The sequence below is a fragment of the Ornithodoros turicata genome, chromosome 1, assembly GCF_037126465.1.
Source record: "Ornithodoros turicata isolate Travis chromosome 1, ASM3712646v1, whole genome shotgun sequence".
NCBI classification, from domain to species: domain Eukaryota; kingdom Metazoa; phylum Arthropoda; class Arachnida; order Ixodida; family Argasidae; genus Ornithodoros; species Ornithodoros turicata.
Window position 1 is genome coordinate 162,287,350 of NC_088201.1, and position 13,089 is coordinate 162,300,438.

At 46.7% G+C, this 13,089-nt stretch overlaps 1 protein-coding gene across 1 annotated transcript in view; it reads left to right on the plus strand.

The window, feature by feature from the left end:
- LOC135388583 (uncharacterized) overlaps positions 1 to 13,089 on the plus strand; it is a 48,553-nt gene that overhangs the window by 18,841 nt on the left and 16,623 nt on the right. The window contains exon 3 of the mRNA XM_064618209.1: positions 585 to 789. Coding sequence (XP_064474279.1) covers positions 585 to 789 — 205 coding nt within the window. The remainder of the gene's footprint in view (positions 1 to 584; positions 790 to 13,089) is intronic.

Sequence of the window (13,089 nt, forward strand, 5' to 3'; positions counted from 1 at the left end):
GCCTTCCCACTACGAAATGTGAAAAGCTTCGGTGCTGTTTTCCTTGCGCTGCGCCGAATCGCGTTAGGATGAGGAAGCGTGGCGTAGCGAACGCTGGCTGTAGGCGCGCAACGCGGGCGGCGATGGGCGAATGCTGCGCCGGACTCTAAGCCAGCCGTTTGAGAACGTGTCGTCCTTGTACTTCCCTTTCCCTGTCTCTGGCGTTTCCCAAGCAGCACAATGTACTGAAAGTCGAGTGCAATAGGGGTGGACGGTATGTGTCTTATCAATGTTCCTTAGTTTCAAGAGTCTGTTCAAGGTCTTCCACCTACCCGTGCTGCGGCAAATTTGTCGCTTGGTATCTTACACGTCTATTCTCGTCTTTCAGGAATTTACCGTCATGCATTCGATTATTTCACCGCTGACTTTTTTCTTGCTCGTTAAAAACGTATCACGCTGCAGTACAGTTATATGACATGAAAATGACGTATTCTCAGGCGCATCTGTGCGCTGTTCTATGTGTCACTGCTGTTGTAATAACGACAAAACGTCACGAGTCTCGTCCTCTTGTCGGCCTTAGAGTCTACGAACGTGATCCTCCGCAGGGCCAAATACCGCTTTCGCAAGGATGACGGCTTGTACGGAGATAATACCGGAGATTACATGGAGCATTATTGGCAGACAGGAGAGATAAGGTTCTACCAGCGTAAAGGCACTAACCTCAAACAGAAAACACTGGAATGCGGAAGTAGCAACATGAAGGCACCGATGGTGCGGCAGATGGACGTGAAGGACAATGGAGCCATCATGGTGAGTTCTCCGTTTCACATTCATAGCGGCACATTCGTGGGCCACTTGCATCTCAGTGTCAAGTGCATCTGAAACTTCATTGCATGGCCCTCGACCGCGCGTCTCTCTTGGCGAGGGTGGACATTTCCCCCGTTGCTGTCACATGCGGAAGTGCATATCTTCCTGTGTTGCTTTCAATAAAGTTTGACGTTGATTTTCGTGTTAATGCTTGACCCGCATGGAGTGATTTTCGTACGCGAAAATGCGACGCGCGACAAATTCCGTCGCTGACGCTGGCGAAGACTCTCCCGCATGAAACAAGATTAAAACGTCGTACCCGGCGTGCTCGCAGTCTTGCACGAACTCAGGCACGTCAGCATGAAAGAAGGAAACACAGGAGCGGCCATATCGAATAGATTTATGTGAGACCCTTCTGGCGGTAGATCGAGTCAAAACCGCCGTTACTCCCCGTCCCCGATGCTCTGTAAAGTTTCGGTTTTACATCGCTTTTTGCTCGCGCTGCTCTCCGTGTTTTCCCAGAGTCATTCACAGTTAAAATGTCAGCAACATCGCGGAAACAACGTTATGGTAATGTGTTCCTGTCCCGGCTGCGGCTCTCGCTCAACGGAAAGCAGCTAGCTCTGTCAAGGGAATAACGTTTCATTCGTTAGTACGTACTTCATCGGTTGTTTCGGGCCCCTACGTATGTTTCACTTATCCGGAATCATTCATTGGGATCTGGCGCTGTGCCGCCGATTCATTCGATTTCCCCCAATGTTTGACAAGGTTGATTAATGGTAAGCGTAGCATTGCTGCCCGATCGAAAAATTCATCAGAGCCCTAATGGAAATCCTGATGCAAACAATAGTCCTATCGTAAATTGGGGCATTTCCAATAAGACTATCGGTTTAGCGGGAAGGTGGGACCTTTAGGACCTAAGGGTCTAATGGCTTGATGGGAGCTCCACAACGTACGAAACGCACGTTTTTGTAGAAATCAGCATTTTTTCTTTCTGCCTGTTTTTCAATCTCTGTCACCATTTCCTCTTGCTTCTGTTCTTTTTGTTTGTTTGTTTCTCGGACTCTCGTAATGCACAATTCGCTCAGCGTTTGAAAAGAAAATAGGCAAAAATATAAATGCTAGAACCGAAGTCGAAAAAGCTCCGTTGACAGGCAAGTGTATTTTCATCAAAAGATGGACAATAGGCATGACTTAGACAGGCAGGTAAACAGATAGCACGGATACTGTACACTCTTAATTTTTTACACCCTTTATGGTTTATTAAGGGTGAGATCCCAAAGTGCGATAACTCACTCCCTTTAGGGTGTAATATAACACCCTTTTCCACCGGCTACAACCTCAAAAAGGGCGTAATTTGGTACTTCAATAACACCCTTGAGGGTTTTTAACACTTTTTAACACTAGGGTTTAGGCAATTTAACACCCCTGGTAATATTACACCCTTCAAAAAGGTGTTGTTCATCTGTCAAGTAACACGTGTGTTAAGCAGCTAAGTAACACGTGTGTTACTTGAGATATAGATGCTATAGTTCTCACAAATGCCAGCAGCCAGAAACTGTGAATCTATGCACATGTACACAGTCCAATAAACGAGGAGTTGAATTACTCATACATAATTCAGGAGAGTGCCTCACTGCTAATTACTGTGGACACAAGCAATTTCCACGAGCGCCAAATTCACAACCACTGCAGCATTTGTGAAATGCACCTAAAAGAAAAGTCCAGACGTAGGTTAAGTATACAGGTTATTTATTTCATAATGCTTGAGGTCCAATGACTACCGCAGTTACAATCGTTTGTATTGATAATGAGGCCAAACCAGACAAACACCACATATCAATACTGGAACCGTAATTACCACCGAAGCTATATATGGCATGGAACTCTTGCTTGCCAGGATACAAAGCACCTGCTCTGTGCTTTGCATAACAAAGCTCGGTCTCCCTCAGTTCTGGGGCCTTAAACGAAACATTCCACAAGAATGATGTAAAGTCTTGCTGTGCAACACTGCTTTAAAACTGCTGACGTATATCAAAGTGTGCCAAAGCTTAATGTGCCCTCAAGGAGCAGCGAAAGAGCGAGCAAGGATCAGCGGCGTTTTCGCTTCACAAGTTTTCTTGAATGCTCTGAAAAAAAGTCATATTGAGCTGGACATGTACTGCTTGCGACATACTGTCTGTCATTTGGGTTTCATGGTTTCGCTGTCTTCTGCGGCATGCTGCAGGTAGTGAGTAATAAACAGGCACAGCAGATTTTCCCCCACCTGTCTGTTGCTTACTGCTTGCAACGACTCTTCACAGAGGCTGCAGAATGCTGTGAAAGCACGAAACCCAAACTTCAGACAAGTACGTCTCTAAACCCATTGACGGATAGGTGCCGCCTGATCAACTGGCACATTTCTCAAAAAGTGTACCAGATGACTTCAAGAGGACCGCGGTGCGTGCGAAATCTGCAGGTGCCCTGTGCCCCCTGAAACAACTAGTACGACATCGCTGCTGACGCCAGGAGCCACAGTGTACCGGAGGTAATGAAGGAATACTTGTACCAACTACTACGCGAGACACATTATGCCTCTCGAGTTATCCAACAGAAAATGACCTCCAGGCTTCGCAAAAAAAAAAAAGAAAAAAAAAGAAAAAAGAGAAAAGGAAAAAAATGCAAAGGGAAAAAAATGGCACCAAGGACATCGAACTTGAAACAATAAATTTTATTGGCGTACACATACTTTTAAATTGCATCCAATACATCATCGTTGGCCGAATGGAAAGCATACACGGTTCACTAATCCCAACACACACATATGGAGCACACGTTGCATGGACACAACCCCTCCGATGCACCAGGCTGGCACTGCAAAGCTCAACCAAGATCATCCTTAGTGACGAACACGACAGTTCCTCAAACGAAATGGCCGACGAATAATTGTCCGAGCAAGTGACACCAGACCCCTTTTCGATGTGAGAAGCAGTTGCAGTTTTGCACACGTATGCGTGACCGTTGAGACAGGACACTACGTGTAAAGAAACCGCAGTGAACATCACGCTGGTATTGTTCAAAAGTTAATGCTAGAATGGTACAGCTTCTTGTAAATCACGTCCTTGCAGTCGATACAGTCGATTCGCCTATAACGAAAGAATACAATTAGCCTCGCTTGTAACATAAATCGTCGCTTCACCGATGTAGCCGATCCACTCCTGCCGCCATTTGCAATGCGTCCATCGTCTGCAACAGAATGATTGTTAGCCACAAGTAACACGCAGGCCTTCGTGTGTTGCATCACAGCCAGGTTGACTTACCTTAAGCAAACATTAAACCTGTACTTAAAAAGCAAGGTTGTCATCCTTTGGAAGGCGAGATTGCAGCGCACATAACAGGCACGAACGCAACGACGAATGCACTGCGGTAGAATACGCGGTGCCACGTCACTCCTCACGGGCGGAGCGCGGAACAACGTAGTACGCTGCAGCGAAGACACACATATTCAGCCGACACACGAATTATTCGACAAGCACAGGAGTACACGGCTCAAGAGGCACACATATTATTCAGCGGGGCACACATATTTGGCGATAGGGATCGTTGTGCTTGCTATTTGATAACTGTTACGGCTGCTTCCAGACGGTTACGGCTGTGTACCGGCTGTACTTTCTGGGGGAACTTTTTTAACCGGCACATGTTCGTCACAGGATTTATAGTGTAGACTCGAAATTTCTACTGAGGTGCCCCATTGTATGCATCTGTAGGTAACATGAAGCATATCATTGTGCTTTCAAAAGAAATACAGTTCATGTAAAAACTCTATGCCCGCTACACCCATTTTACGCCTCTTTTACACTCAAGCTCAGTGGACGTTGTAAATAAGGTGTTACGTTATTATTACACCCATTTAACACCCCTCATCCAAGGATGTTTCTTGGTGTAATTTGAGAATAAAAATTAGTTTACACCTCATTTACACCCGGATTACACCCTAAATGGTGTTTTAAATTTAAGAGTGTATATTGCTGTTTGTCTTTCGAGCTTCGACGAATCCAAGAGTCCTGTTTGCTGCCTCAATGAAACAGAAGAGTGAGGTAAAGCACTGGACCATCCGCGGTTAGAAGCGGATATCCGCAGGAAACTTGCGGGTTCGGATGAAATATGGACGCTTGTTGTGATCTGCGGTCGGATGCGGATAAACGCGGGACTGCGCCACCAATTTTCTTCGCAGTAGGCGCCAAACACCGACTACAGAGTAAACGCAAGCCACTCGCGTGACTGGAAGAGGAGACCTTTAGCGTATCGAATCGAGGTGCGCCTTCGGCGCTCATCATGCGTTCCACTCGCAATAAACCCTGCTTACTCCGTTTGCTGCAAAATATGTGCTTGGGGTGCAAAATATTCTTTCGTGGCAGCTAAATCTGTGCTTGCTGTCGTGTATCCTTTTGCGGCATCATGGGCGCTCAGGACCTGCCCTCGCTGCAAAAGCTAAGCCACTCCGGCGTTTCACTATCAGAACATAAGAGAGGAAGTCACCCGAAAAGTCAAAAAGCTCATCCGCGCGGGGCTTTAGAGTGAGGTGCCTAGTTTATTTCATTTACTCAGAACAGCAACAAATAAGTGATGATGATGTAGTGGGATGTTTCGCCGCTGAGGCGGCACCCTATCCCATTGCTTGAGGACGAGAAGATTGTGAAGGATGGTGAAAAGCAACACTGCAATAAGGAATGCAATGGCGTATATCTTTACACGGCGGCGCGATGGCACCTCCAGTTTTTGACCGCTAGTCCGACAGTTTTATGGGGATCAAATATATCACGAACCATCTTCAACTGGATTATAAAATCACATTGGACATTCTGGGTCGCAATGAATCAGACGGCATAAACAATTAGCAGCCTATCGGCCTGACAGGACAGTGCGAGATGGCATATTGAGTGCTGTAAGATGTCTGTTAGTTCGTTGTTCATTTCTTATAATCGCTAAAACTCCCAATGCAAGGAAACACTAACGGACGGGTTGGGAATACGTGACATTCACGGTGGCCTTCGCCAGTTAGCCGCAGTACGGCAACGCCAAAGCATAATTGCACGAATCGTAACTGCACAGGTGGTATCAACAACGTGTTTGGGCATTGACAAACCATCCCACCCCACAAATAAGAAAACACTGCAATCAGGAAGCCTACGTCGATCGAGCAGACGCTCCCTGCCACCGTCACCAGTCAACATTCCAGTAGGATCCGTAGATATGTGAGGCATGTCTCGAAAGAACACTGATATCAATTACATCAACGGTATAGATCGTCTGAACCATTGCCGTCATAAAAATGGCGGCTCCCATGTCTGTGTCGGAATAGTTAATTTACGATTATTAAAAATATGGGGTCGCTTTTCTGGAAATGAAGTGGGGCTTCAGAAGCAGTTTGACATGCGGTTCTAGAATACCGTTACAGTTTCAAAATGTACCTCTGGACCTGATCTTTACAGGTCAGCTACGCCGATATCCTAAATAGTCGAAACGGGTGTGATATTCTGAACGCCCACATCCAACTCTCCCCAAAATCCACCTTCATTCTGCCATGCAGTTCGATACAGTACCATGTAAAAAAAGTTTTATGACTCATAGATGCACCCGAACGGGCACTGTGACATGTACGCGCCTTCGTATAGTTGTCAGTGGATTGCAGCTACGGCTTTTCGTGGCTTCACGTATCTGTGCTTGAAGACGGCGGACAGCCGGGTTCCACTGGACCAGCGATGAGGAAACAGTGCAGCAGCTGCGAAATCATACATGAACCAAACTTTGTGCGATGCTGTGACTGGAATTCGTCGTTTGTGTTTTGTGAGCTCGAATAATTTGTATCAACTCACATCTGCGTTAGCCCTTTTACAGCACTTGGCCACTGTAGGGAGAAGTATCTTAGGAAATTGACGGACGTTTCGACAGCCGTTTTAGCAACAAAATGCCGACAACGTTTTAGTTTTGCAGGAAAAAAAGTGTGGTGCGCATATGAGAAACCACATAATCCTACATGACAAGTTTTACGTACGATTTATCAATGTGTAACACCGTCGACGATATTGGACCGGAACGATGACCGACGTAATCAAAGTACCAATCACATTTTAAACTTTTTGTGCGATTCTGGGCATTTTCCAGAAGCTTTTTTTGAGTGACACACTCCAATATCATGCTGCGTCGTGTAGCATGCTACAAACTACTGCACTTCATCTCGATTTTGTTTTTAATGAACACCGTAACACAAAAACATGCACACGAAGGCTGCAAAAGCAATGCGGTTGCACACCATGCAGACGCAAAAGAAATATCAGAGCACATATTGCCACTTAGAAATGTTGTTTCGGGGGTCTGAAGTGTTCGGGAATAGCATAGGTCCTAGATATCAAATCAGCGGGTGCATCTTATCTGTCTGTAGAGTGCTATTTCGACTCCAAGCTCACCCCATGGGGCGTAAAAGTGATAGAGGCAATTTATGTGACTGTCGTCATGGGTGACACCAGTGGTCAGCCTTTGAATTAATTCCGTTCGCAGGAATTATTGCGCTGTTGTTATCTCATTGCGCTGCCTCCGTGTGAGCACTAGAACAGGCAGCTTTCCAGGTCGTCCTTTTCGTGTTTTTCTATGGTCTTTTTTTTTTGTTTTTTTATTTTGCAATAGTTGCAAACATGGGCATAGGGAAACACAAGCAGCCAAGGACAGGATGAGACAGCTATAACCCGACTGCTAGCTCTCAAATGATATATTTATTAACAGACTCTGGGATATACACACATGTTGCTAAACAAACGACGATTCAACCAACAGAATCGCAGGGAAAGAAAGGGTGATGCCATCTCCCCCCTCTTCTCATTCTTTTTCACAGGCAGCCGTAGTATCACCCTGCATGTGTCCGTGCGTCCCCTTTGAGATGTCGTATCTCGGGGAGAAGCTAATCGAACCATGGACTATACTTACACATGCGTCTGTCCTGGATCTCTTTAACGACTCGTCGTTTAAACGCAGCCTTGATCTCTTTGTTCTGGAAATTTGGGTAGCAGCCAGAGTCCCTATAATGTATTGCCAAGCTTCCTGAGGAGGTCTGTCCTTGGCTGCCTGCATGTGTTTCACTATGGCTCTCAGGTACAAACATACCCCATATCAACACAGTAGGAAACACAGATTTCTAAATAGTATCTGTTGATTGCAATGTACGTACCCCCATAGAAAGGATCATAGTGGATACTACATCTTGTGTGATAATGTCAGCATCACAAAAAAGCTGGATTTGAAACAAGTCTTATTTTGTACTGGTAGTAGTAGTGGTTTTTGTGTGAAGCTACGCAATTCCTGTCCAACAAATGATTTAAACCATATGTTTCATCTGCAGCAGAGTCATTCCAGCTCAATCGTCCCAGTCGCGTGGCTCGACCGTCGTGGATTTCCGAGAAAAAAAATTATAATGTTGCCATTGATGGGAACATGAACTACACAAAGTAGGTTTTCCCGGAAGCGTGTTGAATGGCTGCTACGGGCTTTGAACTCCCGCACGAAGCAGTAAACAGGACGCGCGCGAGCGTGCACTGGGCGAGTGCGGCTTCACATTGGTAAAAAATTCAAACGGGACTGTATTCACAAAGCTTGGTACTAGCTCTGCACCGGTCCACACCCGTACGCTACGGATAATTCGCATGGGAGCGTTCGGTGAAATACGCTCTAAATCCACTGTCTTTGCGATTTTTTTCGGACTAACTATTGAAGAAATTGCAACAACTAATTTTTACAGTTTCAGACCTGTCCAAGTAATGCGGAGAAAAAGTTTGGAGCTCGAATATCGCACGGTTTTTCTTTAAAAAATCGCAAAGTTGTGTGTTCAAGATAAAACCCGTAACTTTGTTGAGCCGCCCTGAAATTTCTCAACATGCTGTGACATCGAAACCGGCTCAGAAACCGGTAGTAGAATGTCCCAATAATCATAACACAAATTTTCTCAGAGATGTTTTTCGTTTAAAGTGCAGCTCCGCTGCTGTTTCGAAAGTATGAAGACGTTGTGATATTTAGAACCGTGGTCCCAACTTCATTCATAAACGCACATTGCTTTCCAAATTTCCATACTCCTTCTTGAGAAATTTGAGAAAAACTACGGGGCGGCGGTTCCACTTGTGACACATACTTGAAACTGCGCGGATTGGATGGCCACACCTAGCCAGCTCTGCCTGACAACCAGTTTGTGTTTACACTCCGTCATGGCCGCTGTATCGTGCTGAAATACCTGTCACGAGCTATCGGGGACCAGCGCACCGTTTTATCACGTTTCTTATAAGAAATACTTCGTCTTCGAGCACGTACTCGTTCTCGTTCTCAATAGCTTTGGTGGTGCTTTCTGCACGCGCAGCAAGTCCGCGCATAGTGCGCTGCCAAAGCTATTGAGAATGCGTACGAGTACGTCACACGTTAGGTGTTAGGTCTTGTTGGTAGCATGAAGCACAGTGCGGGCACAGAATGTCCGCTCACGACGGCCGTCGTTGCACAACGAGGCCATCTTGTAAGGCTTGTTAAAGAAGACCGGCAAAACTATCTTTGAGGCTATTAACGACAGCAATTATCACGGAACACACCCAAAACATTCACCTTCGCCCATAGATCTCCGCCATCGTATCGACGATTTGGCGTTAGCCAACCCACGAGCGCGGCTAAGCCAGGACGAAGCCGGGATAGGTCAGGGTATGCCGACCAGAGGACCGCCGTGCCAGGGAAATTTAAAAAATTGTTTTCTTAAAAACTACAAACAAATGGGTGAAGATTTTTCACATGTATGCTCCCTGTGCGGAAACGAACGCACAGCCCAAGCATGGCTCCATTCTGTCGCAGTCGAAAATCGGCGGAGCTGAGCTTTAAGGCGCGGAACGATTTTTTAAAGTTACCCTGGTGCCTGCAAGGGACGACCTTGTCTCAGCCGAAGCACGCGCGACACGGCGGCTTCTCTAGTATTTTTTTGAACAAAGAGAGATTAGGGGCACCTACAGCGACAAACCTGGGCTCATGCACCGCTGAACTGATGCGACATAACGAGCCTTCTGGTGGCCTCTACCCCTGTCACCGTGAGGGACACTCCCGTGTGGACGGACCTCCATGCGCAGCTGTTGCCTTGTGTAGGACGAAAGACCGTGATCAGCTAATCCTTTCGCGCTAACACAGACCCGCTGCCGACTTCCTCGTCTTAGAATTCACACTCAGACCTGGCGGCGTCTACATGTAGGAAGTGGTTAATGGGTGAAGGTATAGTTAGTGCACATAACCAAGTTCGTGAGAAACAGAGAGAAGAAGGTAACATATCCTTGAGTCTGAGGAATGGAGGGACAACACAGGGAACGAGGAGAGACGAAGTGCACACGGAGACTCACAGAAACAAACAGAGAGAAGTCGGTGCAGTTATCATTCGTGAAATCCCACTGGTTTGCTTCTTCAGTAACATGTGCATTGTAGTTGTGCGGCCGGCGACGGTGCGCGTTGCTTATGGAAGGAACAGCTGGTGACAGTGGCTCAGTCGCATGAGATCCTGATTCGCCGTGTTTATGCTCGTTCGGACGTCAGAACTGCACGGAAACTGAATTGCTTGGTTTTTCGCCTCTAGAAGATGACGAGCAGTTCCGTTCAGGGATTGGCGTGACGGCAGAAATATCACGAAGATATGCCTGTACCACTATGACGTGTACGTTCGGCACCACCCGCAAACTGCACCGTCGAAGAACTGTGTTAACCAGGGAAGGATAACGGACGTATTTTGGGTACCGTTTCTAGTTTCGTTACTGCTATAATTTCGTTTCCTTTATCTGTTTCTGATACCAGCCCTTCAATTTCGTTTCCGTTACGTTTCCATTACTGTTTCCGGCAATGGAGCGGTTGTTACAGAGCTGCGAGAGGAGAGCCTTTCCGGCTCTCTCAGCACCCTGTTTTGCCCATGTGCCTTCGATGTTACGTGTACACACTACACAAGTAATTTTACGTAGTAGGGACGCGCACATTTTGCAAGATAAAAAAAAAATGTAGGAACATGTCTTCAGTCACTCGGAGTCCAGCTCAAGATGGGCGTAACCTTCATTCAGTGTCGCATTCATAAGCAGACGCTCTCAGTAGTAAATGGTACTGTCATAACCACGGTGAAAAAAAAACAACAACTAAACTAAATAGTAGGCTGTCATCCTCTTGCTATGGTGGAGTATAGTCATGTGTTAATCTCTTGGAGTTATGAGGACTAGGACGAGGTAAGCGACGGATGCACCCTCCAGATCGAATATTGTGCTTTCCTTTCTTGCTGTGTAGTATTTCGAGCATTACAGGGAATGGGGCCATCAGAACAAAAAAAAAAAAGAAGAAGAAGAAAAAGAAAAGCCACTCAAATGTCATCGCACAACAGGAATAGTCATTACCCGAATTCAATACCGGACGATAAATTCGATTCCGTTTCTGTTTCCGGTAATGGAGGACCGTGGTATGCGTTTCCGTTTCCGTTATCGTTATCATCTCCAATTTCGGTAATATACCGTTTCTGTTTCCGTTACCGTTACCCTTCCCTGGTGTTAACGCGTTTTCCAGTCACAGGAAGAACGTGAAGGTCACGAAAAACATTAACGTGAATTTGGCACGAAGGGCTGCATCACTGTCTCTGATACCTGGCGATCGTCTTTGCGTAAGTGCTAGAAGCAATGCCTGAAGTTTGAAGAATAAAGCGTTCCCGCGCCGCAAGGAGCCCAAGCTTCTTCCGGTAGTAGCACAAACGATGATGAGCCGTTGGCACTGTTAAATGCATCGCTGCAAGTATTGGGCGAGACACCTGTGAAGAAGAAGCGGTCGATGCCTCAACGGGAGACATATGCCAAGAAGAATGTTATGAAGATCAAGACGCGTGCGAAGTCGATTATGTCAAAGGGCTTGGAGTAAAACTCGCGGGAGACTCAACTGACCAAACAGCCAGCCATGGCTCGTGACTATGAGAGCCTCCTCTACGAGCTCAAGGAAAAATACAAGGACGAAGTTTTGCCAGCTAGGAAGACTTCAGTTCTGGCCCTTGCCCCTGCCTCCTGGTCGAGGCAAAAATGACGGACTTCGTTGGAGCCCCCGAAAGGCAGGTGCGAAAAGCTAGGGAACTAAAGCATAGCACTGAGGTCCTCGCGGAGCCTTGGCCTCGCAAAGGAAATCCCATGGCCGAAGAAGTGAAAGCGAACACATTGAATTTTTACACACACACACACACACACACAAACAAAAAAGACCTTATTAAGGGGCACCAGAAAAGGATAGTCCTCGTAAACATAGGTGAAGCGTATGAGGCATGGAGGAGCAGCAGTTCCAGCCTGAGAGCGGGGTTGTCAACATCTGCTAGCATTCGCCCAGCATGGTACGTTCTGACTGGGGCACCTGGAACACATTCCGTTTGTGGGTGCCTATACCACCAGAACCTGAAGTTGATGCTGAAAGCTATAGGGTTTAGAGAAAGTTACACGAGGCTTGTGCTACTGTTGGTGTGTGACATCGGGAAGGAAGAATGTCTAGAAGAACGTGAAAGAACTGATGTTCTGAGGCTGGAACAACATAGAAGGGACAAATACAACAAGGCCTCAAATTGCCTAAGAAATTAACGATGAAAGATGAAAGTCACTGAAAAGGTTAGCCAGCTGTAGGACTCGAACCCACATCTTCTGGATTGCCGATCCAGGGCTCTACCAATTGAGCTAAGCTAACACGCCTTCTCAGCGGCTTCCAGGGTGCGTCATCTGAAGGGACAAACCAGCCACTCTCTCTCACAAACCTTTCATGTTCATCAGTTGCCGCCTGCGTCGATCCCGTCGTATGAATGTGTGTGTGAGTGAGCAAAAATGTAAGAGTGAAAGGAGGATGAGTGAGAGAGAGTGGCTGGTTTGTCCCTTCAGATGGCGCACCCTCGAAGTCGCTGAGAAGGCGTGTTAGCTTAGCTCAATTGGTAGATCCCTGGACCGGCAATTAATCCAGAAGATGTGGGTTCGAGTCCTACAGCTGGCTAACCTTTTCAGTGACTTTCATCTTTCATAGAAGAACGTCTCGCGAAGAAGAAGATGTCTGGAAGAAGGAAGAATTATTTCACGCTGTGCCTGTTGCCCTGGGGTATGTCATGCCAGGCAGCACCTTGAAGACCAGCAACTGCTGCCAAAAGAAAACTCAAGGCGAGTAGTTGTTCCTTTCTGTGGTTTCTGTTCGCGTTTTGTTTGAGCAAACGTAGGAAAGCTCGCTCCCTCCACGCGTACTACGGCTGAGGCAAGGTCGGCCCTTGCAGTCCGCCTGCTG